The sequence below is a fragment of the Tursiops truncatus genome, chromosome 2, assembly GCF_011762595.2.
Source record: "Tursiops truncatus isolate mTurTru1 chromosome 2, mTurTru1.mat.Y, whole genome shotgun sequence".
NCBI classification, from domain to species: Eukaryota; Metazoa; Chordata; class Mammalia; order Artiodactyla; family Delphinidae; genus Tursiops; species Tursiops truncatus.
Window position 1 is genome coordinate 152,585,089 of NC_047035.1, and position 25,758 is coordinate 152,610,846.

General features: G+C 47.7%; 1 protein-coding gene and 1 non-coding gene across 5 annotated transcripts in view; both read right to left on the minus strand.

Moving 5' to 3' along the window:
- Positions 1 to 242: 242 nt before the first annotated feature.
- On the minus strand, positions 243 to 349 carry LOC117311257 (U6 spliceosomal RNA). Its single transcript, XR_004525482.1, has one exon. It is a non-coding gene; the product is annotated as a U6 spliceosomal RNA (small nuclear RNA).
- Positions 350 to 14,353: 14,004 nt separating this feature from the next.
- Positions 14,354 to 25,758, minus strand: part of ITIH5 (inter-alpha-trypsin inhibitor heavy chain 5) — an 83,215-nt gene continuing 71,810 nt past the window's right edge. Inside the window, exons 14-15 of one of the 4 annotated variants that reach the window (XM_073801526.1) lie at positions 24,395 to 24,700; positions 14,354 to 15,084 (exon numbers count right to left, since the gene is read on the minus strand). In XM_073801526.1, coding sequence (XP_073657627.1) covers positions 24,411 to 24,700 — 290 coding nt within the window. In that variant the 3' untranslated portion in view covers positions 14,354 to 15,084; positions 24,395 to 24,410. The other 3 variants (XM_073801527.1, XM_033852339.2, XM_033852340.2) reach the window with 3 other exon arrangements.

The following is a 25,758-nucleotide window of genomic DNA, read 5'->3' on the forward strand; positions in this document are numbered from 1 at the left end:
GTAAACACATGATTTCACTGAGATGTCACTGTCCTGGTTCATGCATACAACTCACATTCCCAGAAACATCCTTTTTTTTTTGGTAAGAACACACAACATGGGATCTACCCTCAACAGATTTTTCGTGCACAATACCGTATTGTTAACAGTGTACAGTGTTGTACAGCACAGCCTTAGAAGTTATTCGTCTTGTGTACCCATTGGCAACAACCATTCTACTATCTGCTTCTATTTTATTTTTTATAAATATGGAATGCTTCATGAACTTGCGTGTCATCCTTGCACAGGGGCCATGCTAATCTTCTCTGTACCGTTCCAGCTTTAGTGTGTGTGCTTCTGAAGAGAGCACTGTTTTAATTTCCTCCCAGAAGGGGGATCATGCAGTATTTGTCCTTCTGTGACTGGCTCATTTCACTTAGAATAATGTTCTCAAGGTTCATCCATATTGTCACAAGTTACAGGATTTTATTTCCTTTTTTTGAGGCTGAGTAATAGTCCATTGTATGTGTCCATCACACTTTCTTTCTTCATTCATTCATCAGTGGACACTTAGGTTACTCCCATGTCTTGGCTATTGTGAACGATGCTGCAGTGCACATAGGAGAGTGTTGTCTCTCTCCGAGATCTGGAATTTAATTCCTGTGGATATGCGTCCAGAATTGGAATTCTGGGTCATACGGTAGTTCTAGTTCCAATTTTTGGAGGAACCTCCATACCGTTTTCCATAAAGACTGCACTGTAATGCATTCCCACTAACAGTGTGCAAGGGTTCCAAGTTCTCCGTAACCTCACCAATACTTGTTGTCTTTCGCTGCCGTTGTTGTTTTGATCACAGCCACCCTAACATGTATGAGGGGATATGTCACTGTGGTTTCGATTTGCTTTTGACGGTAGTAGATTGGGTTAGTAGCTTGACTCTGGCCAACTTATCTGCTCTGATGAGGTCCCCTATATAAAGGGCCTGACATACTGCCCAGTGGACAGGGGATCCATAAAAGCTGATACCTTTCCTTCCCCTGCTACGAAGAACTCAGCAACAAGCACTGGCAGAAAGTAGAGCCTGGAGCTGCGTGCTGGCTCTGACTCTGCTGCCTTGCTTAGGTGACCGTCAGGAAATCATGTGCGAGTTTCCTTCATCTGCTGAGAGGGAGTCATGGCCGGTTTTGCACAGGAATAAGGTGCTTTATTTAACACACTTTGTGATCCCAGAAGAAAAGAGTGCTCAAGACCCCACATTATTTCTCTATTGTTAATAATAAAATAAACGCGTGTCTGATACAGGGACCCACACTTAGCAAATAAGCAGTAAAATGACCAAGTGAATGAACAGACAAAGCCCCCAAACTATCAGTGTGGTGACACGTCATGTTTTGGCCATCTGGCTTCTATGGGCAGAAGCCCAACTTTTGGCGAATTCGCTTTGAGTGGTGTCTCCCACGTGGAAGTGTCGGAGGGCTTTATTTCTCGGGCCCACATTTCCACAAGCTGAATAGGAATGCTCTGTACTCCCTTTCTCATTTTTCTTTCTCCCCAGGCATTTCCCAAGAGGAGCTTGTTGGGAAGACAGAGTCTTAGGAGAAGATTTAGCCTTGGTCCTTTGTGCTTTTTCAAGTTCAAGTTCTGCAGTCCCGATTTTCAGAGGGAAATAGAAATGGGAGGTAGGGCTGATGGAGAAAGGAGAGGTTTGGACCTCACGGCTCACAGTGTGGTCCAAGGACATGGCCTAGGCCTCCCTTGGGGGCTGCTGGAACACGGAGGATCTCAGGTTCATCCCCCTCCCCACTCAACACCAGGAGCTACAGCTCAGCAAGTTCTCCAGGTGATTCGTAAGTGGTTAATGCTGGAGAAGAAAGGTTAGAAAAGCTCACACAGCCATCTTCAGAACTGTGAAAGAAATCTGTATTTGGCCGAGTCAGAAACAGTTTCAGCACCAAGGAAGACAGAGAATTCCAGATATAAGAGAGCAGTTCTACAGAAAACACTCCATCCTAGAAGCTTCTGGGTTCCTTTAGTTGCAAATCTCCAACAGATTAACCATCTCTCTGGCCCTGGCAGGGGCAGGGGTATGTGGGCAGGAAAAGAAGAAAAGGAGAAAGGTGAAACTATTTTTCCCATTAATTTTAAAGTGATGCATATCTATTACAATATTTTATTTTATTTTATTTGAGCTGCAAGGCATGTGGAATCTTAGTTCCCTGACCAGGGACCCAACCCGTGCCCCCTGCATTGGAAGCACAGGGTCTTAACTGGACTGCCAGGGAAGTCCCTATTACGAAATTTTAAACACTACATATGACCATTAAAGAAATGGACTTTAGAGCTGCCCTCTTCCAAGACTGTATTAATCATATAAATTTGGGACTTCCCTGGTGGCACAGTGGTTAAGAATCGCCTGCCAATGCAGAGGACATGGGTTCGAGCCTTGGTCCAGGAAGATCCCACATGCCGCAGAGCAACTAAGCCCGTGGGCCACAGCTACTGAGCCTGCGCTCTAGAGCTCACAAGCCACAACTGCTGAAGCCCGCGCGCCTAGAGCCCGTGCTCCGCAACAAGAGAAACCACTGCTGAGAAGCCCGCGCACCGCAACGAAGAGTAGCCCCTGCTCGCGACAACTAGAGAAAGCCTGCACGCAGCAAAGAAGACCCAACACAGCCAAAAAAAAAAAAAAAATCATATAAAATTGATCAAGAGCACAGACTCTGGAACCAAGCTGCCAGGAACCAGCTGGACTCTGGAACCAGCTCCAGCGCTTACCAGCTGTGTGACCTCCCGCAAATTAATTAACTTGTCTGTGCCTCAGTTTCTGTTGCTGTAAAACGGAGACAATAGCAGAGTTGCTGTGAGGATTCAGTTTTGTTACGTGTAAAGCTCTTCAAACGATGCCTGCACAGAAGTATTTGTGCTAATGACTTTTCACATTTAAAACTTAGATCCCTTTGGCCTCTTAGTGTAAGGAGTGGGTAAGAAATTAAGGAATTCGTTTTTCCCCTAAAGGTTCGCCAGTTATCCAAACATCATTTAGGGACTAATCTCTCTTTCCACGTGTCTTATGGGTGGAACGGTGTCTCCCAAAAAGAGAGGTTGTGGTCCTAACTTCCAGTCCCTCAGAATGTGACCTTCTATGGAAATAGGGTCCTTGAAGAAGTAATTAGTTAGGAGGAGGTCATATTGCCCCTTGGTTTCAGACTTTCCGTGTCCAGAACTGTGAGACATTAAATTTCTGTTGTTTCAAGTCAAGCATTTACGGTACTTTGTTACAGCAACCCTAGGAAGCAAATACAGTCTTTGGGACCTGTAGTTGTGGAAAGAGATGTTATGGCAGCTGTGACAGCAGAGTCAGAGCAGGAGGAGGCCTCTTTCCACCCTGGACCCCTCCAGGACTCACGAGCGTCTGACGGAAACACCTTTGGGGACTTCCCTGGCGGTCCAGTGGTCAAGACTCCGCGCTTCCAAAGCAGAGGGCGCAGGTTCGATCCCTAGTCGGGGAACTAAGATCCCACATGCCATGCAGTGCAGCCAAAACATAAAAACAAAACAAAAACAAACACAAGAACACCTTGAAGACCAGTACAGCTTCCTTTCCAGGCATGTTCTGCCTCCGTGGCCTTGGGACTAGGATTCCAAATGACCTGGATTACTCCCACCGCCCCTCAGCCAGCTCACAACATAAGTAAAAAGAAGAACACAAAAGTTCAAGTGCTGGGACTTCCCTGGTGGCGCAGTGGTTAAGAATCCTCCTCCTAATGAAGAGGACACGGGTTCGAGCCCGGGTCTGGGAAGATCTCACAAGCAGTGGAGCAACTAAGCTCGTGCACAGCAACTCCTGAGCCTGTGCTCTAGAGCCCGCGAGCCACAACTACTGAGCCCACGTGCTGCAACTACTGAGCCCGTGCTCCACAGCTTCTGAAGCCCGCACGCCTAGAGCCTGTGCTCCGCAACAAGAGAAGCCACCGCAATGAGAAGCCCGCGCACTGCAACGAAGAGTAGCCCCCTCTCGCCGCAGCTAGAGAAAGCCTGAGTGCAGCCATGAAGACCCAACACAGCCAAAAGTAAATAAAATAAGTAAATCCAAAAAAAAAAAGTTCAAGTGTTTTTATGGATTTCCATGCTTCTTAAATATTTAGTAGGAAATATGTATTAATTTTGCTGTAACTAGCAAAAAAGTCTTTGTCTAAAAAAAACAAAAGTTGAGGTCATATTGGAATAGGGCGGGCCCCTTAATCCAGTATATCGGGTGTCCTTAGGAGAAGATGAAAAGACGGAAACGCAGTGAGAAGACAGAAGCAGAGATTGGAGTAATGTTGCCACAAACCAAGGAAACCTGGTCTGCCAGAGGCTGGAAGAGGTGAGGAAGGGTGCTCCCCTGGGGCTTTCAGAGAGAGCATGGCCTCTGACACCGTGATCTCAGACTCCAGACTCCAGAACTGTGAGACAATACATTTTTGCTGTTTGAAGCCACCCCGTTTGTAGTACTCCGTTATGGCGGCCCTGGGAAGGTAAAACAACATATAACGGACACATTTCTTTTGACCTGGTGGCTCATTCCTGTGCCTTAATGAGATATTTTGATAACCTGCAAATCTCAGGAGAAAGAGATCCTGAACATTTGCATGTTTGCCAATAGTTTTTGAGATAAAATTCGACACCTTGATATCCAAAAGGGCAAATCAGTAACTATTATCGGCTGTCGTGAATATTCTCATACTTTTCTGAAAGCCTGAGCCTCCCTGTCGGCCCTACTCCTCACTTCTGGGCCCCCGACATTGAGATCTCCACTATGACACCTCACATCGAGTTTAACGTCTCAGCCACCACGTCTCCTTGTATTAATTGAGGAAGGTTTACAAAACTTAGCGGGGTGCTTTTGATGATTCATGAAGTCCATCCACACGTTGCACTAAAGACTGCATTTGTGCAAAATAAATGACGATATTAATTGCTTTTTAAGGACTGTTGGTGGAATTGGAGAGAGAATGCCAATGCCAGGTTCTATTTCACTTAAGTAAAGAAAATCAGATTAAAATAATGAATGACACTCCAGGAACTATGAGGTTTCCTGGGGGAGCGAATGACTGTCCACAGGGTCTTAGCCTGAGACCCCCTCTGTGGCATAAATAGGGATGCATTTCATAGCAGCTAAGCGTCAGGAAATATGCTTTTAATTATCACTTAAGATGTAACCTGTCAGAGGTCTTAGTATCACTTGTTTTTAATGAGAATTGATTTTCAGATTGCATTACCCAGAAAGCCTAGGATAATGGAAACCCCTGGTTCTTTCCTGAGACCTTTAGTCATCACATGTTTCTTTGTCAATCTTGCTGGCATCGGCAGCCACCAGACATCCGATCCGCCCACATGTGGCCCCGGCAGAGGGGCCGGCTTGTTAGCCTTCAAGTGATTCTGATGAATGAGATTCTACAAAGCTGAGCCTGGCTCATGAGTATCGCTGCAAAGTGGGAGCCCCTGGGAAAACTAAAGAGGGGTTGAATTTTTCACTGTGGTCCACAGGCCGGCCTTGTCGCTGCAAGGATGCAGTGCAGAAACAATGTGTTGATGGGAGAAGCATCCGTCTGAGTGATGCCCACCTCTGGCCAGACCTTTCACCGGTTTCCTAACCTTTCCTGAAATGGCCAAGCAAGTCCTGGAAAGGCACGCCAGGTGCAGATGTGCAGAAAGGCAGCGAGAAGAAGGAAAAGATGTCTGGTTGTCCAAGTTTTCCCCAACTTAAGTCATTCCCATACCATATAGCACCTTCCTGTTGTTCTTGCCATAAAGTGGTACTGCCTTTACAATGATTTACTTAATATTTTACCTTAAGCTGACTTGGTAAACTTTGTAAGTTTACTTTGCAAAGAACACTAAAATCGGTACCGAAAACACACTAGTCTTACTGGTTTGGAAGTAAAACTTTTCGGTTATAGATGGATATTGTTGCCTGCTGACGGTTTTGCCTGTGACGGTTGCCTTTGCTAACGAGGATATCTGAGAGGTGTTAAAGGCATAGTAACATGATCCGGGACCTTGTCTTTTTCCTCGTCAGAATCAGAAAAATGGAAAGACAATTGGACGGGGAATAACTTTCTCACTCTTGACACCATATAATTGTTTTTTATGTATAAAACCTAAAAGAATGTTGGCCTGTGTCCCTTTATTTGGGAAATGATGATAGAATCCATGCATGATTACGTGCAGACCCGGTTGGAAGGTGATGTAGAGGGAAATTGGAGGCAGATGGAAAGAAAGGAGACAAAAGAGCAAGAGCAAGCAGGCTCTTGCTTCTCTCCACTATGTGAGAAACATAGTTTTGAAAAAAAAAATGATCAGAGTTAAAATCAGCCCTACTCTCGGTCCCTCTATGTTCTCTCGTCCATTCCATGTGTACTATTTGCCTCCCATGTATCAGCCATGAGGACAAGAATCACTGTCCGGGGGGGTTGTTTAGTTCCACAGAAAACAGAGAGGTGCGTGGAGAGCTGTAGGGTCTACTAGGAAGTCACCCGAATCAGATTCTGGAGGACCAGGGGTAGCATAGAGGATTCTAGTACCTTGGGAAATGGAAAGTAATCACAATCAAACCAGCACATTTAGGACGATAGAACACAGTGTCACACTGCTTAGGCCCCCTGACCTTCTGGGCCAGGGCACAAGTATTTTTCCCTGCTTCACTATGTATGTTTTGCTGACTATAAAAGAGGAATATCGGCTCTGGACACCAGGTGGCGCTGGTCATTAAAGTTCCAAGGCCCGGAAGTAGAGATGTCTCAGAAGTTAAGCTTTGAATTCACCAAAAATTTCCCTGGTTGGCCTGAAGTGATCCCGTGGGTTCCCCCAGGGTGGGTATTAGTCAGTGGTTACTACTGGGTTCATCCTATCCTTCCAGGTGACTCTGCCCAAGCCACGGCGTGGGCTGGGCCGTCCGTCCTGAACTTGCTGACCATGGTGTTTGTGACAGTGGCCACCAACCTCGTTCTACTCTTCCTAGGCTGGACCATGGTAAGAATTCGAGTGACATTTCTGGCAGTTTTGTGGGTTGGTGTTCAAGGGAGCGGTGAGGTTTGGAGCCAGGATGACGATTAGATCTGGCCACCTCTTGGCTATTCAAGCACTAATTATAGGGATTCAACCTGCCGCTCACATTTGAGCCATTTCTCTGGTCCTCCAGGGGAACATAAACCGGTCCATTTTATGCATTTTGAAGCAGTTTTGACCAAACACATATTAGGGCAGAAAAGAAACCTCAGTAGAGTTCCCTTGAGCCTGGGAGGACTTTGTAGATTTCATGACTTATCTCTGTGATTTCCATTGCCATGAAAAACTGAGAGTTGCCTCTACTCGATTTCAATTCACTGTCCCCAAAGCATCATTCCTTCCTTTGCCATATATAGTTGTGAACTATATGCTTAATGATAATTTTCCTTCACGTTTCCTGACAATGGGGAGAAGCACAAGTTGGCCCCAAGTGTGTGGAAGCTGCCTGAACTGTGTTCACGTCTCTGTGGGAGAAGCCAGGTCACCGTGATGATCATTTCCTGTGAGCAAGAAGCTGTTCTTGGCCGAGGCATGCTTAGAGCTCTGATCGCTGCAGAATGTACCTTCCTCCCCTCTTAACTCATGGGGTCAGACCTTAATAGTGATACTAACTTGTAGGGCTCTTAAAACATTTATTGCCACACTAGTGGTCTCCATCCAAGGTTAAGGAAACCTAGTGGACCCTGTACATAGGAGCTGCCTAAAGGTTTCTAGCTTTGGTGGACAAGACAGGGAATGAGGGACAAGCCTCCTCATTCCTCCCCGAAGGCTTTCTTCCCATGGTTAGTTGCCTAGAATGCTGTCAGCTCACCAGTTCCATGAATGGCATGGATCTAGGAATGTAGAGATTGAGTTATAACCACAGGTTATGGACTGAATTGTGTCCGCACAGAATTTATACGTTGAAGCCCTCACCTCCAATGTGACTGTATCTGAAGTAAAGAAGGAATTAAGGTTAAATGAGGTCATAAGGGTGGAACCCTGATTTAATAGGATTAGTGTCCTTATAAGGGGAGGCATCAGGAAGCTCACCTTTTCTCTCCTCCATATGAAGACACAGCAAGAAGGTGGGCCATCTGCAAGCCAGGAAGTGGGTCCTCACCAGGGACCACATTGGCTGGCACCTGGATCTTGGACTTCTAGCCTCCACAGCTGTGAGAATAAATATCTGTTGGTTAAGCCACCCAGTCTGTGGTATTTTGTTATGGTGGCCAGAGCTGACAAAGACACCATACAACAAAGGAAGTCTCGGCGCTGTGTATGAGAAATAAGTAGGGGTTCATGGAGGCACTAAAACTCCAATTTTAAGAACAAAACCGAGACAGGGGTTCAGTGTCGTCATTTATACAACAGAAAGAGTGCGATCAGGCGGCCCCAACGGCGCAGGTGGCAGGGGTCCTATCCATTCCACTCCTGTCAATTACAGTACGTGTCAGACCGGATTGGTTTCAGCCTTGCAGATTAGTAGACAAAGGGTCAGCTCAGTCCTATCGCTGCATCTTGTTTTTTCCCGCCGGCAGCAGTAGCCTTTGGAACAATGTGTGGGGATAGAGTGTCTGCCGCAGAATTCAGGGCAGGGGTGCAGTATTCATTCCCATCCTTGGAGAGGCACCTTCTAACTCTCTCTCTGGAGTATAGTCCAGGGAATCACACACTTTTCACTCCCAGCAGAGCAGAGAGATAGAAACAAGATGAGGTTTCCTCCACCCCCACGATTGGCACCTTCCCCCAAATCCCGCGAGTCTCATGGCACCAGGCAGACTCATGGCACCAGATGCCAAGTAAACAGAAAAAGATCACTTGGGAGCGAGCTGGCCACTCCTTGGATAAACCCACGTCTTTGTTGTCTTATTCAGAAAGGCGACTTCGGAACTGGTATCCTAACTGCCTAGAGGCATGCGTGATGATTCAAGGCAGGTTGCTTAGTAGAGAAATTCAGTGGCTTGGCGATTTATCGGATACGTAACTATCGTTTTTGACTACTTAGTATATGCCAGATACAGCCCCAGATTCTCTCCATGCATCAGCCCCTTGATTCTTCTCAACCACTGGGAGGCAGTCACTAAGATCTTCCGCATTGCACACGGGACGAAACATGCTTTAGAGGCGTTCGTGGACCTTTCCGAGGCCACGTGGTCAGTCACAGCCCAGGGAGGACCAGATCCTTTACTGCTTACTGAATGTTCTCCACTTGTCACTTGTCTTTCTTGAGGGTCAGATAGACATTCATTGGAGAGGGACAGGGGTCCTTCTGCCTTTGTCACAAGCAGAAAATCCAATAATACAGGACTATGGGGAACCAATGTTTTTCTCAATTTTGGCTAAAGATCCTGAATGTCACTTCAGAGAATACGTGTTCCTGCTGTGTACTGGCACGGCTTACCTAAACTGTCAGAAGAGGTGTTTTATTCCTTGTAGATAATCTCCTGAAAATGGGTCTCTTTTGAAAACATTTTCCCCCCAAAAGGACCCCAAAAAGATTTTAAAAATCAAAAAGAAATTGATTCTTTGTGGTCTTCTCATTTTCCAAGGTGTTCTTTTTTAACAGTGAATGTGTATTATTTGCAATCAGATAACAATTGTGCTTTGTTGGTCATTGAAAATAGAGGGCTTTCAGCCCAACTGCCAGTGGGAGCACAGAGGGGTATTTTGCACTGTGTTCTCTCAAATCTCTCTTTCTCTCTCTCTCTCTCTCTCTCTCTCTCTCTCTCTGTCTCTCTCTCTCCCCTGCCGCACCCCCTCCCCTTGGAGAGCGTGCTTCATGGAATGTTCCTTTCAAAGTTCTTCCAACGAGGAGGCTAACGCAATGTCTTCTAGTGAAAGAACAAAGCACTCTCACACACACTCTCTTGCCAACTACTCACAAGTGAAGCAAAGTCCTTCTCAATAGTTGGTAGCTTAAAATAATAGACGAGAAAGCTGAATATATTTGCAATAATTATAGAAGTAATTTTGGAGTATCTACTACTCAACTCACAGAACCACACCAACCAAGTACCTTCCTCTTTCTTTGAAAAAAATGATGTAAAATTGTTGAAGCAATGGTCTGAACGGTGGTCCATTTTGATGATTTTGAATTATGACAAATACTAGTCATTTTAAATGGTTTTTGTCTTCCAGGTTTAGCTTCTTGCCATGAGAGAGGTCAAGTGTCTTGGGTGTGTAGATGGGAAAGGGAGGTGACGGACACAGTGTCTGCCTTGGGTCAAAGAAGCGGATCATGTGATCAGTCACGTGATCACCTGAGTGTGTCAATCCCAGCACGCCTTCAGGTCGGAAATGAAATATATGTATATACATATCTAATTTAATATGCTGTATGGTTTATGGATAAACACTTGGGTGACTTATGAAATAACATGGGAGCAGATGTAAAGGATTCATATGGAGAATAAGAGGAGGAGAAGAAGGAGGTGCAAGGGGGGAGGAGGAGAATGACGAGGAGGAAAAGAAAAGAGAAGAGAGAGGAGTTACCCTAACCCATCCTACAGAGAAGCTAGGTATTCCTTTCGAAAATTAAAAAATATATATTTCTGGCTCTGTATTCCATTTGTACTTTTTCTCTTTGCCTCTTGCCTCTCAAGAATCTTTTTGTCGGTACACAGCCCTCTTCTTAAGGATCAAGGCCCCCGCTTTGAGGGGCCTGGGGTCCCCTCTCACCCGCAGATGTTCACCGCCAATCGGCCAAGCTAAACCGTGAGTCACAGACATCCTAGGAGCGTGTGAACCTCTGGGCCCTGCCCCACTGTCACCCAGCTGTGCCGCTGACTGGGAGCCAGAACGTCCTGGTGCCTGCCTGGGATTTCCCATGGTCATGGGCTTCGCCTTGATGCCCAGCTGGTCTTCCCACTTCACTTTGGAGCCCCTGAGGGTTTTGTTCTTCCGGTTGGAAAGTAAAGGACTCGGGGGGTTTTTTAAAAATTGTGGTAAAGTACATAGAACATAAAATCTACCATTTTAACCATATTTTGTATGTTATTCTTTTAACGTAGTTAGATTCTCTTAGCCAGCGTTGAAGAGTTTTGCATCCATGTTCCTAAAAGTTTTGTCTATAATTTCCTCTCATTAAGCATTTTGTCAGGCTTTTCTATCAATGTTGCACTCACTTTTCTCCCCCACTTTTTTTTTACTGTGGCAAAACCCATATAGCACTTTGGGTGACAGTGATTTGTCCGTGAGGGTTCATCGATTGTAACAAACATCCCCCTCCGGCGGAAGATGCTGATGGTGGGCAAGGCGGCGGTGGCGTGAGGGGCAGCGAGTCTGTGGGACATCTGGGTACCGTCTCTCTACTTTGCTGTGAACCTAAAATGGCTCTAAAAGTAGTCTATTTTTTAAAGTACCATGAAATTTACCATCTTAATCTCTTTTAAGTGTACAATTCCATGGCACCCAGTACATTCACATTGTTGCGAAGTCCTAACATTTTCCTCTGGCAAATGGGAAACTGTATCCATGAAACAGCCATTCCCCCTCCCCCTCCCCCACCCCCCGGTAACCACCGTGCTACTTCCTCTTTCTATGATTTTGACTATTTTCCATAGCTCGTATAAGTGGACTCAAGCAGTATTTGTCTTTTTGTGGCTGGTGTATTTCACTGAGCATAATGCCCTCCAGGTTCATCCATGTTGTAGCCTGTGTCAGGATGCCCTTTTTTTTTTTTTTTTCTGTACGCGGGCCTTTCACTGTTGTGGCCTCTCCCGCTGCGGAGCACAGGCTCCGGACGCGCAGGCTCAGCGGCCACGGCTCACGGGCCCAGCCGCTCCGCGGCACGTGGGATCCCCCCGGACCAGGGCACGAACCCGTGTCCCCTGCACCGGCAGGCGAACTCCCAACCACTGCGCCACCAGGGAAGCCCCAGGATGCCCTTTTTAAAGGCTGAATCTTATTCTGCTGTATGGATGGACCACATTTTGCTCATCCAGTCATCCACTGCTGGACACTTGGGTTGCTTGCGTCTCTTGTTTATTGTAAATAATGCTTCAAAGTACAAATATCTGTTCTAGTCCCGTTTTGACCATTTTTTAAACACTCTCTCAGCAAATTTCAATTATATGATACAGTGTTATCAGCTATAGGCACCACGTTATACATGAGACCCTCAGACTTTATTCATCTTATAGCTGAAAGTTTGTACCCCTATATCAACCCTTCCCTATACTCCCCCGGCACACCTGCCACCCCAGGCCCTGGCAACCACTTTTCTACTTTCTACGAAATCTTTTTTTTTTGGTCTTTCTTTGTCTGGCTTATTCCACTCAGCATAATGCCCTCCAGGTTCATCCACGTTGTGCAAATACAAGATTTCCTCCTTGTTCGAGGCTGAATAGTATTCCCGTGTGTGTGTGTGTGTGTGTGTGTGTGTGTGTGTGTGTGTGTACCACATTTTCGTTATCCATTCCTGCACAGACAAACATGTAGGGTCTTTCCATACCTTGGCTCTTGGCTTTTGTGAATAATATGAACATGGGGGGTGGGGGGCTGCACATATCTCTTCGAGATCATAATTTCATGTCCTTCAGACGTATACCCAGAAGTGCGATTGCTGGATCACATGGTAGTTCAATGTTTGACCACTTTTCAAATGTATAATTCAGTGGCATTAGGTACATTCATATTGCTGTGCACAGAGGCTGAGGCTTCTGGGATCCACCACACAAGTTTGGGTTCCACCCAGCAGGGAGGACACCCCAATCTCCAGGAGCCATGGCGTGTTTTTTTGTTTTTGTTTTTTTTTTTGCGGTGCGCGGGCCTCTCACTGCCGTGGCCTCTCCTGTTGCGGTGCACAGGCTCCGGACGCGCAGGCTCAGCGGCCATGGCTCACGGGCCCAGCCGCCCCGCGGCATGTGGGATCTTCCCGGACCAGGGCACGAACCCGTGTCCCCTGCATTGGCAGGTGGACTCTCAACCACTGAGCCACCAGGGAAGCCCCATGGCGTGTTTTTTAGGCGGGCTTCTCACTGTCCTCCGTCCCCAGCCTCTGGTCACCACCACTGCGGTTTCATGGCAGCCCTCCTGGACTCGAGCCCCCCTGCTGCCCCCCCCTCCCCCTTGCCCCTGCCTGGGGCCCAACAGCAGGGCCCCTCTGGCCATGCACCTTCCCCTGCAGACCCCATTATGTCAGCAAACCAGTGCTGCCAGCCTGACCTGAGCACAGTCAGCCTCTCGCTGACCTCCTGGTGATGCAGAAAGCCCCCTCCCTGGGATCCCAGCAGACGATCTCCCCCACCCCTCCCCGACCCTTCGCTCGTCACGTGATTCTAAAGTTTCCGGGCCTGGAGGGGAACAGGCTGGGTGAGGGGAAAGTGCCTCGGGGTTTATCAGGGTTCATCTGACCGTCTAACAGCAGGCGCCGGGCTGCCAGCATCCCCGACACTTGGATTTCAACCATTTTCTCCACTTGACACCTCTCCGCCCCCTCCACACATAATAAGCCCCATTCTTCCCCAGCAGGGACCGCCCGTGTTGGGACCCCAGGCTCGGCTGAAGCCGCCCGGCTCTTCTCCGCTTTCCCGCCGTCCATTCAGCAGAAACCCTAGCTGCCCAGGCAGAGGGGCGCCCAGGCGCTGGCTTCTGCCAGGGGTGATAACGCAGACCCGGCTGCCCAGACTGTGTGGTCATCGGCGGGTCACTAGGTCTCAGCTTCCACTGTGACCCCAGAAGCCAGAAAGAATGGGCTTGCCTCTCCTGAACTTGCAGGGAGGGCTTGGGAACTGCTTTAGTCCAAATGTGAAAGTCCCGCAGAGGAAAGGAATTGAAGAGCTGGTGGGAGAAAACAACGACAACAATTCTAAGTATTGTGCCTAGAATGAGGCTCTGCTCCCTTAAAGGGACAGTCAGTCGGGAGCAGACGAGGGTAATGAGGGTCACTTAAGGACCCATCCTGGGTGAAGCAGGCTGAAGTCATAGCACTAGGTACTCAGGCTTGACTGCGGTTTGCCACCTGAATACAGCAGCAAGAGCGCTTCTGCTTTGGACAGCTTTAGTAAGGAATTATCCTGAGAGCTAGCTTTTTTTTTTTTAAGAGAGAGAGAGATCTCATATTTTAGACGTCCTATTTTGTCAGGTGCTCAGAAGTGCCTGTGACTCCAAAGATGTTGAACATTAAGGGGTTGTGATCTAGCAGAGGGTCATTCTGTACATGCTCTTCTGAAGCTTGGTTTTGAATTTCATGCATGTTACACAGCTTTCTGTATTCCACGTTGTATAATACATAGCTAGCTTTAATAGCTATAAACTGTGGTATTAATGTGCCCTTAATGACTGTCTTCTGATGACCATTTAGGCCATATCTTTTTTTTTCAAGTTGATTATTTCACTATAATTATTTTTTAAAAATTTATTGAAATAGTTGATTTACAATGTTGTATTAGTTTCAGGTGTACAGCAAAGTGATTCAGTTATATATATACATATATAAATATATATTCTTTTTTTACTTTCTCTTTAGTGATAGGTTATTACAAGATACTGAGTAGAGTTCCCTGTGCTATACGGTAGGTCCTTGTTGGTTATCTGTTTTATATATAGTAGTGTGTACATTTTAATCATTTAAGCCATTTCGTAGTGTCTATGTGTTTGTTTTTATTATTACCAGAAAGTGGCAAGTAACATCCTGTACATGTTGCTTTGTGAATTTATGTGAGTTTATGAAATAAATTCATAAAAGTAAAACAAAAGAAAAAAACCAGATGTTGTGAACTGTCACGCTCCCTTTTGGCTCCCTAATGATTGGGAAGTTACATCCTTACTTCTCCCGGCCCCTCCCGCATTCACTCTTCCTCCAAACAAGACTGCGGTGCCTGGAGCGGAAACACGAGCAAGCAGATCAGAGGTGATAGGACCTAAACTCCCCTGTGGGTCTCAGGCCCTGGGGCGAGGGTACCCCAGACAAACGGCAAGGAAGAAAGAGGGAGCAGGGGTCGGAAAGTGCACCCACGCTGCATGGGTGCGGAAGCCAGGGCTGTGCCAGCAGGACCTCAGTAGAACCTCAGAATCTGTCACCGGTTCTAAATATGGGCAGGTCGTCCTTCAATTGTGCGTGGCTCACGTGATCTGCGGTGACAAAAGGATGGGCGCACGAGGTTGGCAGGGACCCAGGAGACTTGCTTTTCAAGTTATTTTACCTTCGGGCAGTGGGAGCCCTCCCAGCACCTCCCATCCTCCTGTTCTCCAGCCTCTGGGAACTAAGTCTCCTTGGCCTGTGGACCCTGATCTTGGTCTGTGTCGGCTCTTTGCTTTCTTCCACCCCACCAAGCCTGCTCACCGCCTCCGTGGAAACCAGGGCACATCGCCCTAGCACGGCGCTGAGCGTCTGATAGAGAAAAAGGAAAGCTGCTGACGCCTCCACCTCCTCAGCCCGTCTCTCTCTGCCGGGTGCGGCCAGAGGCTCATTAATTACATCAAGAGGCCTTCCCTGGTGGCGCAGTGGTTGAGAGTCCGCCTGCCGATGCAGGGGACACGGGTTCGTGCCCCGGTCTGGGAAGATCCCACATGCCGCGGAGCGGCTGGGCCCGTGAGCCATGGCCGCTGAGCCTGCGCATCCGGAGCCTGTGCTCCGCAACGGGAGAGGCCACAACAGTGAGAGGCCCGCGCACCGCAAAAAAAAAAAAAAAAAAATCACATCAAGAGCTGCATTGCCTGTGCCTCTCCCAAGGAACACAAGTGACGTTTAAAAGCCACCAGATGTGCACGTGAGTTCTGTCTCTCTCCATTTCTGTGTATTTAACCGGGTGGGGGGTTGGGACCCCCTTCCCCAGCGGGCTTTCCTTGCCCCAGCTCCCCAGATGTGTTTCTGTGTCCTTTGCACGGAGGGTGATTTGTTTCAGGAAGCTACCGACTAGGAGATGTTTCCTAGGATGTCGTTTCTAAGGAAGAGAGAGAAAGATGAACTTGCCGCAGTCCTGTGTCTCCAGCCCACAGAATTCCCTGCCCAGTTCGAGCCCAGACCAGTGGCAAAAAGCAGTCCAACACACAGATACACTACCAAACGTAAAATAGCTAGCTAGTGGGAAGCAGCTGCATAGCACAGGGAGATCAGCTCAGTGCTTTGTGACCACCTAGAGGGGTGGGATAGGGAGGGTGGGAGGGAGACGCAAGAGGGAAGAGATATGGGAACATATGTATATGTATAGCTGATTCACTTTGTTATAAAGCAGAAACTAACACACCATTGTAAAGCAGTTATACTCCAATAAAGATGTTAAAAAAAAAAAAAGCAGTCCAACATTCAGGGACACGCAAGAGAGCCCCCTTCCCCAGCCTTACTTCTTCGCCCTGTGATGCTCAGCTGATACACACAGGTGGGATCCTGGATCCGGTGTCCAGCAATCACAGCCATCACTGTGGAAGCTGCTTCTATTTTGTCCAAAGCATGCCAGGGTCATGAGAAGAGCAGAGTCCCTGCATCCAGGCTAAGCCAGATGTCAGCTCTGTGATGAGGGCTGGTCATTCCATCTCCCTGAAATTTTAGTTCTTCTATACAATTTATTTTCCTTTCCTTTATAGTGTTTTTATTACGAATAAATAAGTTATTATATAAAATACTCCTAGACGTTTTCCCCCCTATCCTTACCCGTTCTGTAGGACCCAGATCAAATACCAGTACCTCTTCCACCCAGGCTGAAAGCAGTCTCTTCCTTTTTAAACCCCTTCCCACCCACGTTTTTTTCCTGAACTTTTTAAGGGCACACTGCTGTCTCTGTTTATAAGTAATTACACACAACAGTATCTCCAGGATGGGCTAGGGAGGCCCCTCTATCCCCTCCACGGTGGTTCGCACCCACTCGCTATTAGTCGAATGAATGAATAAGTGAATGTACTTGTTTTGAAGCATTTTCTCTTCTGGGAAATTTGCACTGAACAATTCAAAATGTTCCTGTCCTTCAATCGTATACAAAGTTCTATCCTATGTTTTCATCACAAGGTCTCAAAGTGTTATTTAGTTTTCCAGGCCGATGAAGAGATCAAAAGGATATGTACTTGCCTCCAAGTCAGACAGGAGAACTTTTAGTTTCTAGAATACTCCTGGACTCTAGCCTTCTTCAAAAGCAAATACACTTTATGTTGGAGCTGAGCCTTCAGACATACTGTTTCTGCATTCCCCAGGAAAGGTCTGTTTCTTTTGTAACATTCTGTAACACTTAGAGAGCTTATGTTACTTTCATGGAGGCAAGAGCCTAGTGATTGAACAGACTTCCAGTAGGAAATGTCCCAGATGGGACAACGGTGCAGGTCTCCCATACAGACATTCATTCACGCTCAAGTATCTGCAGTATTGTATTTTCTACATTGCCTCTATACATTTCAAATAAAATTTATTCATTTCAAAAAAGCACACTAGGGCTTCCCTGGTGGCGCAGTGGTTGAGAGTCCACCTGCCGATGCAGGGAACATGGGTTCGTGCCCCGGTCCGGGAAGATCCCACATGCCGTGGAGCGGCTGGGCCCATGAGCCATGGCCACTGAGCCTGCGCGTCCGGAGCCTGTGCTCCGCAATGGGAGAGGCCACAACAGTGAGAGACCCGCGTACTGAAAAAAAAAAAAAAAAAAAGCACACTAAAATGTATTTACAATGCATTTCATACTTGTAGTACAATGAAATGATTTAATTGACACATCGATAAACTTAGGACCTGTGATTTTCTTCTTATATAACCAGAAATTCCCAGTGAGCAGTCAGGACATCAGTCTTTCGCTTACACAAACACAGCTGTTGTTTTGAGAAAATAATATGATTAACAGAGAAATTTCAGGAAGAAGTCTTGTGTCAATAAAAATTAATTTTGAGTTGGCCTAGGAAATGTACCCAACACACACACACGCACACACACACACACACACACACACGCACATTTCCACGTTTATACGCAACAACAAAAATTTTAAAAGATGGTGCTAGAACTTCTTCCTTTCCTCCCAGATCCCAAATTCCTCTGATATAAATACAGAGACTTTGAAGATGGAAAGTTTGCTTTTATTCCTGAGTTTGAGGTGACGCCAGAATAACGGAAGGGAAGTGTCCTCAAGTCCACGCAGAGCCAGATGCTGAGACCGTGAAGTGGGTGAGCCCGTGAGGTGGAGGGAGTGGAGAGTATAAAGGAGCAGTATGGGGGCTTTCCTGGTGGTCCCGTGGTTAGGTCTGCGCTTCCACTGCAGGGGGGCACGGGTTCTATCCCTGGTTGGGGAACTGAGATCCTGCAAGCCACACGGCATGGCTAAAAAAAAAAAAAATTTAAAAAAAGGACCAGTATGACCTTGGGGGATGTCCACAGGTTGGTAGGAGGAAAGACATGCAGGAAAGGAGACTAGGAAAAAAAAATTCTAATCTCGTAAGAGAAGCAAAGGGATCCAACATTTCAAAAAAGAGGAAGAGGCCAAAAGTATCATGTAGTAGGGGCTGGAGACACCCATCGCTGGGACTGGATGTCAGAAATGGTAATGTGACGTCTGAGACACAGTTTGATGAACGTGGTAAAGACAGAAGATGAATCTGATGACTTAAGCAACTGACTAGGAGGTAAAAAAAGTGAGGGTTCAAACACCGACCACTAGCACAAGCCTGACACTGAAATGAAAGAAAAGATGGAAGCCCCAGGGGCCTGGCCAGGGAGGAGCGCTTCAGCCTGGAGGAGACTTCTGGAAGGGTGTCCGAGTCTACGGACGAACCACCCTGAACACGCCCGATCTCGTCTGGAAGGGTATCCAAAACCAAGAGGAAAGAACCTCTGGGGAGTAAGAGTCTGGAGATTCTAGAAAGAAGAGGAGTCATTGAGGCAACTGCCCAGATGGAGTGGGAAGGATAGAGCCTGGAAGAAGGTGGACCGTTATACCCCGAAGGCAGCAGGACAAAGATGCTATGAGACAGAGTAAGCGAGGGAGCTCCTTCTGCAGTTTTCTCAGCACGAGAGGAGGCGAATTGCTGGGGAAAGCTGCGGAGTGAGGTGGTCTAGAAAGCTGAAGCAGAAGGCGGGAGCCATGGAGGCCAATGCACTTCAAGGAAAACAGATTTCAGTTTTGCTAAATGCCTGCGGGAGCCCTGCTGGTTGAATGGACCCATTGTGGCACTCTGACTTCCCCGATGCATTCTCCATACCTGGGGACAAAAGTGATGGATGCGGGGCTGGAGACAGACCCAGGCAAGGGTCCAGGGAGCCAGGAACCTGCAGATTCACTGAGTGTCATCCACTGTGGGTTCACAGTAACCCCCGAATCTACAGGGCACAGGTCAAAACTGATTGAAACTGAATGAAGACGATGGCTTCAATTCCTAAGCTGTTCCCAGCTGCTTAACCTTACAGAAGAAATATTTCACGTGGGTCCCTCTGTATATGCACTTCTTCCTTGCAGCTCAGTACTCTCCACGTTTGGAATGTTCTCCCCACCTCCTTCCTCCCTTCAGCTGGGCCTCTGCAGAGTTCTCTGGCAGGATTTCTCACACTCTGTTCCAATCTTTGCATATCTCCTGCTCTAAACTGTGGGCTCCATGGAGGCAGGAACTTTGTTTTCCTCTGAATCCCCAAGCCTGGAACACTGGATCCCAGAATAGACTGGAGTCACTGACTGAATCATTTTGCATTTATTACTTAGGACGTTCAGGACGTATCTTCATGTGCAGGCAGAAGATAAAGATCATGGGATCTGAGCACATGACCTCGTCCAGTCCCTTTATTAGAGACGAAGAAGCCAAAGCCTGAAGAGGTGGACTTCATGCCCTTGAGATGAGGAGTTGGCTAGTTTTCTCTTTAACACAACCTCCCAGTGATGTCTCTCTCACTCCTGCTCCAGGTCTGCTTTGGTTCTAATTCAGGATCTAACATCTAAGCAAGATCTGGCCTGACCACAGGAACTGGAGAGAGAGAAGCCAGAATGACAATCAAGAGAAATGCCCTGTGCCAATGGAAGAACCGAGCCAGGTGATGGTCAGTGTGGGGAAACAAGTGACCCAAGAAGAAGGTGAGAGAAGCTCTGGGATGCCCGAGTCCCCAGAAAATAAGGGACTGAGGTTTAAGACTTCTCTACAAATTTGACGGTTTTATAAAAGGTCAGAAATGCATGCTGTACGTTGGCTGTCCCACACAGTAATGTGTTGGGTTTTTTTTTTTTAGCTTTATTGCTGGCTCTGTCACTTTATTTTTTTTTTCAATTAATTTTTATTGAAGTATAGGTGCTTTACAATGTGTTAGTTTCTACCGTACAGCAAAGTGAATCAGCTATACATATACATATATCCCCTCTTTTTTTTGGATTTCCTTCCCATTTAGGTCACCACAGAGCACTGAGTAGAGTTCCCTGAGCCATACAGCAGGGTCCCAGTAATGTGTTGTTTTAACACGGTTCTTTCAATATTACTCACTTGCTCCATTTACATATATTTCTATGGAATTCAGAAATTCCTACAAACAAGCAGTGCAGTTAGAATGAACAAGTTTTATTCTCTCTAGCCGTTTTCCCTCAAAACATATATACCAGTGTATTGTTTGTTTTTAGATGTCATTCTCTTACAAATTTTTGTTGAAGGAAAATGTCTGTTGAAGGTGAACTATCTTGTGCCCTACTTATTATTTTAAACTGACTAAGATAAATATTTAAAGTCACAGTTCTAAGTATTTGCTTAGCTGTGTTCTTTTATTTGCTGTTTATTTTAGTTGGAACATGTGTGAATGGTTCCCATCCAAGAGTCCAGATTAAATAACAACATTGTTTGTATACATTCTGGGTAGCTTGAAGAAAAGAAAAGGAATTCGTATCTTGAATGATTCAGCGTCTTAGTCAGCTCAGGCTACTATATCAAGAATACCACAGACTGTGTGGCTTACACAACAAACATTGATTTCTCACAGTTCTGGAGGCTGGGAAATTCAAGATCAAGGTGCCAGATGACTTGGTGTCTAATGAAAGCTCACTTCCTGATTTTAGAAGGCATTCTTCTCATGTTCACAGGGTGGAGAACAGAAAAACCATCTCTCTCAGGTCTCTTATAAGGGCACTAATCCCATCACAAGGACTCCACCCTCATGACCGAATTACCTCCCAAAGGCCCCACCTCCTAATGCCATCAGCTTGGGAGTTTAATTTGGGCTTTCAGCATATGAATTCGGGGGGACACAAACATTCTGTCCATAGCATTCAGCTCAGCCAACACATACATTTAAAGAAAGGAATCCTGTCCCTAATTCACCCGTGAGGACACATGATTCAATTAAAGACCTAATGTTATGTCACACAGAAACAGAGGTGCTCTCTCCCATTCCCAGAGCCCCGCATCACACTGCCCAGCTGTGAGGGAGGGTCAGGATGGGTTATTCTCCCAACACCCGCTCCCTCCATCCTGAACTAATAAACTACTGAAAAGGCAAACGGAAGAAGATAAAGCGCCTAGCACGAGTGGGTAGAGAACATTCAGCCCATTTTATTTGGGGAAGGTGAAACTTTACATTAGGAGACCCTTAAAGACGACCCATTGAGATGCCTCTCTTTTTCGGATGAGGGAGTGGATTAGGGTCCCAGGGGTGGAGACTTGCTGAAGAGCCCAGCCAGCCAACTTGTTAGGACCCATTAACATTAGTGATGATGTAACCTGAGGTTTATCCCCTCTAATTGCAAGGTACTTCTCAACCTCATTCGACTGCTCATTTCGTAACCCCGACCCCACCTTCTTTATAAATGCTCAAGGAAGATAAACGGCTGTCCATACGGTGACATCGTGTCAAAGCTAACCAGTGAGCTCTGGAGGCTCAGTCTGGCCCTGCTCTAAGTCTTTTATATGATGTGGGGGAAGTCACCCAACTGCACTCTGACTCTGTTTTCCCACCTGAGAAGAGAATCCCTCCTTGCCGCTGCATTTACTTAAAAAGACCTTGCTATTCACAACACGTGTGGCCAATCGAAAATATGACATTTTTCAGTCAACTTAAAAAAAAACCTGAAGTATGACCTTGGGGTGGAGTTTGGAGCCCACAGATCTCACAGTCTCTGGCTAAAACAGAAAATGCCCTGATACATACCTTTTGCGAAAAAAAAAAAAAAAAAAGATGTACAATTGAAAAGGAGGAGAAAGAAAAGTGGGATGAGTCTAAAGTAAAAACACTAAAATAAAAGCTCATCCCTAATACTTTTAAAAATGTGCATTTTTTTTTTTTTTCTGAATAGGAGAGTAAGGGACGGTCACCCCGTTGGAATATCTGGTCCTGTAGTAACACCCTCCTGTCTGCAGCTTTTTCTTTTTTTTTTTTTTTTTGCGGTACGCGGGCCTCTCACTGTTGTGGCCTCTCCCGTTGCGGAGCACAGGCTCCGGACGCGCAGGCTCAGCGGCCATGGCTCACGGGCCCAGCCGCTCCGCGGCATGTGGGATCTTCCCGGACTGGGGCACGAACCCGTGTCCCCTGAATCGGCAGGTGGACTCTCAACCACTGCGCCACCAGGGAAGCCCTGTCTGCAGCTTTGAGGCCACACCTGGAACACAGATCCCGGCTCCAGGCGCTAACACAATGGGCTGGCATCGTGGCTGCAGGGATCTCTGCCCAGTTGGGCCCGAGGTCTATGTAACAGGAAAGTCCCCGCAGAGCCTGCCCAGGTCCTGGCCAGCCCAGCTCCGGCTCCTCCTTTCCCTCTGAAATATGGAAGCAGCTGTCAGCAGCCTGGGCCTGTGCATTCACACTGCTGGCATGAAAACAGGCAGCAGAGTTGAGTCAAAAATAACACAGCTGCCGGCCCTGGTCTGGTGGGTTCCCAAGGTGGAGAGAGACGGAGACTCTGAGACACAACCGGTCCCGCCCCCCTACCCCCACCCCCGATGGCCCAGGCACTAACTTGAACTCCTGCAGCCACTTGGTCCACAAAAACATGTGGATGTCATTTTGCTGCTCAAATGTTTCCCACTGGAAAACGGGAAGGCAAGGGCAAAGGTGGTAAACAATTTTCTTAGTTCTGATTTCTCTCCTAGTGCTGTCTGCTTCCACATGGCATGAAAGTTCTAGAGTGACTCCCTACTGGAAGAAACGTTCCATGAAGCCGGCACAAAAGCTTTTATTTCATTCGGTCTCACGTCAAAATATTCCATGTCTCTGACCCAAACCTTCCTTTCCCTGCTGTTCGGCTCCAGTGCCCCCCATGTCCATCTGCGTCCTGACCGCAGTGAGGGTCAGGCTTACTGAACCTCCCGTGGTCCAGCAAAAAGCCGGGAAGGAGGGGGAGAGAGGAGGTCTCAAGACCACCATCAACCTCCCTTCCCCTTGATAATGTGACGGGCTTCACAGGTTCCACCATGAGGAGTGACAGTCATTGACTTTTGACACCACCCTGACCCCTGATTTTAACCCCTCCCTGATGGAATCAGATTTGTCCAAAGCCTCTTGCTCACGCTGACTTCCTGGCCTCGCATGTCTGGGATGTGGGAGGGCTCCTTAGATCTGTGAGCATGTCCGCACTTCCTGCTGGGAACATGCAGTTTGGTTCCTGTAGGTCGGCTCTGTGCTGCCAATACCTCCCCATCCCAGTTCTGCAAGAGCCTAATTTATCACCTCCTGGGGGACCGAGAGCAAATCAGGTCGGAATCAGGACCAAGGCTGAAGAGCCGAGTGAAAGATTCATCACGCTGCTGGCCGACGCTGCAGCACTGAGACAGGCCAGTGAAATACACCCACGTGGGCTGCCCTGTTTATTAGAAGCGCTCAGCTTTCTGGAATAAATAGGAGAATCTCCAACAGCGAAGTTAAGTGATTTACAAAGCCCTTTAGAAAAATACCGGTATCTGGGATGCAGAGTCTCTATTTTGAGTCAATTTTTAAAAAACGAAAACAAATTTTCAAGGGCAAGACATCACAGTAGAAGAAAATCCTCTCCTAAGAAAAGACCGAACGGTTTACAGTGATCAAATCTACGTGCTATTTCATGACGCGTGGCCTGGGCCCAAGGAGAGGTTCCCCTGAGGCAGAGGTTGGCCGCACACCCGGAGAACGCAGCGGGCTAGGAGGAGAGATGCCTATGCATTAGTATAAGGCGAAAAGCAGAGTGCCCAAGCCTGGCCATTTCCACAGAGAAAACAGACCTGATGGCCACCTTCCTTCATCAGAGTCACCTTGTGCTAGGCAGTGAGATGGACAAGCCAGCGGGTATAAGATAGAGACTTGCTTTTAGCTGTGACTGGTCCCTTTGGTGCCACCACTGTTCTCTACTGGAGATGGGGGAGGGGGAGGGGAAGAGCAGGAAATCCCATTCTTGCTTCAACGTCCTGACCCCACCCTTTGCTCAAGCAGAGGTTAGACCTCCCCGCCACCAGGGGGGAGTCCTGGGCGGCGGCTACCTGCCAAGCGACAAGAACCACACCACGGGGTCCCCGAAGACGTTTCCCTGTCACACGCTCTTGCCTTACGGCTGCTGGCGTCAGAGTCCCCGGGATGTGCCTGGGCCAAAGGTGGTCTCGGAGTCAAAAGGATGGGCCGCCAGGTAGTCTTTATACTCCCCGTCAATCAGGTTGGCGGCGTTGTTCCGGGCAAACCAGCAGTCCACCTGCTCTTCCCCGTTGTAGATTTTCCTCTGCTTCCACACCACTGGGACCTGGTGTCCTTTTACCTCGAGGACGGCCTCAGACCTCTCACCTGTCTCAGGGACGGAAGGATGGGCAGGGCTCCTGCCGAGCCCGGTGAGTCTGGCCTCCTGGTTCAGGAACTGACCTGAGAGGACAAAAGAGACGTCAGGTCTAGGTCAAGTGCGAGCAACGTGTTTGAACAAAATCTAACTTCAGTTCGGGCACCGATGGCCAGCAAATGCACGGGTGTGACCCAGAGGAAGGGGATGCATAACACCAGAGCAGTGACTGTGGTCCTCGGCTGGAGTCTCCCAGAGCTGCTCCACCTTTTCCAGTGTCTGGGGAGGGTGTGGGGAGGAGAGACCTGAGTGTATTGGTAGTGGCCTCCACTTCTGGAAGCTACCACGGGCAAGATGCCCAACCCACAAAAAGAGATGCCCAGTCTCCTACTGAGATGGGAGGATGAGATGGGGGCAAATAACAAGGGAAGAAGGGTCCGGTCTTCCCCGCTCTCCTCCCTCTGGAGGACCCCTTCCATGTGTGCACTTAGTGGGTGTGCACTGGGCGGAGGGTGTGGAAAGCAGGGTCAGAATCCTCCAGGTCGAGTGAGGGCACTACCAAGGCCGAAGGGACAGCAGTCTGCGTCTGGGAGCGGAGCTTCCCAGGCAAGCTGCGTAGAGACGCATCCCTCTCGAGTGCCAGGGAATCTGAGCCCTGGCAGAGGCTCCCTCTTTACTTGTGGGAAAAGCGCCCACATGAAATTGCACGTGGAGGGAAGCCAGGCAGAGTGAGCTGCCCGAGGCTCCCAGCCATGGGGGCGCCGCCCGGGAGGGGCCATGCATCTTCCACTTGGTGCTGGGCCATGGGATGTGTCTGCATCCTCTCCCTGAGAGTAAAGAACCAGACCTGGAGAGAAGGGCTCCTCATTTCTTTGCTCCCCTTCCCCAAAGGCCTGTGCGAATTAGTTTATAAGCCCATTCCTATTCTAGAAAAGTGTCAGGAAGCAAGAAGTATACTTTTCACACTAATTCGAAAAGATATGTGCACCCCAACGTTCACAGCAGCATTGTTTACCGTTGCCAGGATACAGAAGCAACCTAAGTGTCCATCAACTGACGAGTGGATAAAGAAGATGTGGTACACAGTGGAATATTACCCAGCCATGAAAAAGAGTGAAATTTTGCCATTTGCAGCAACACGGAT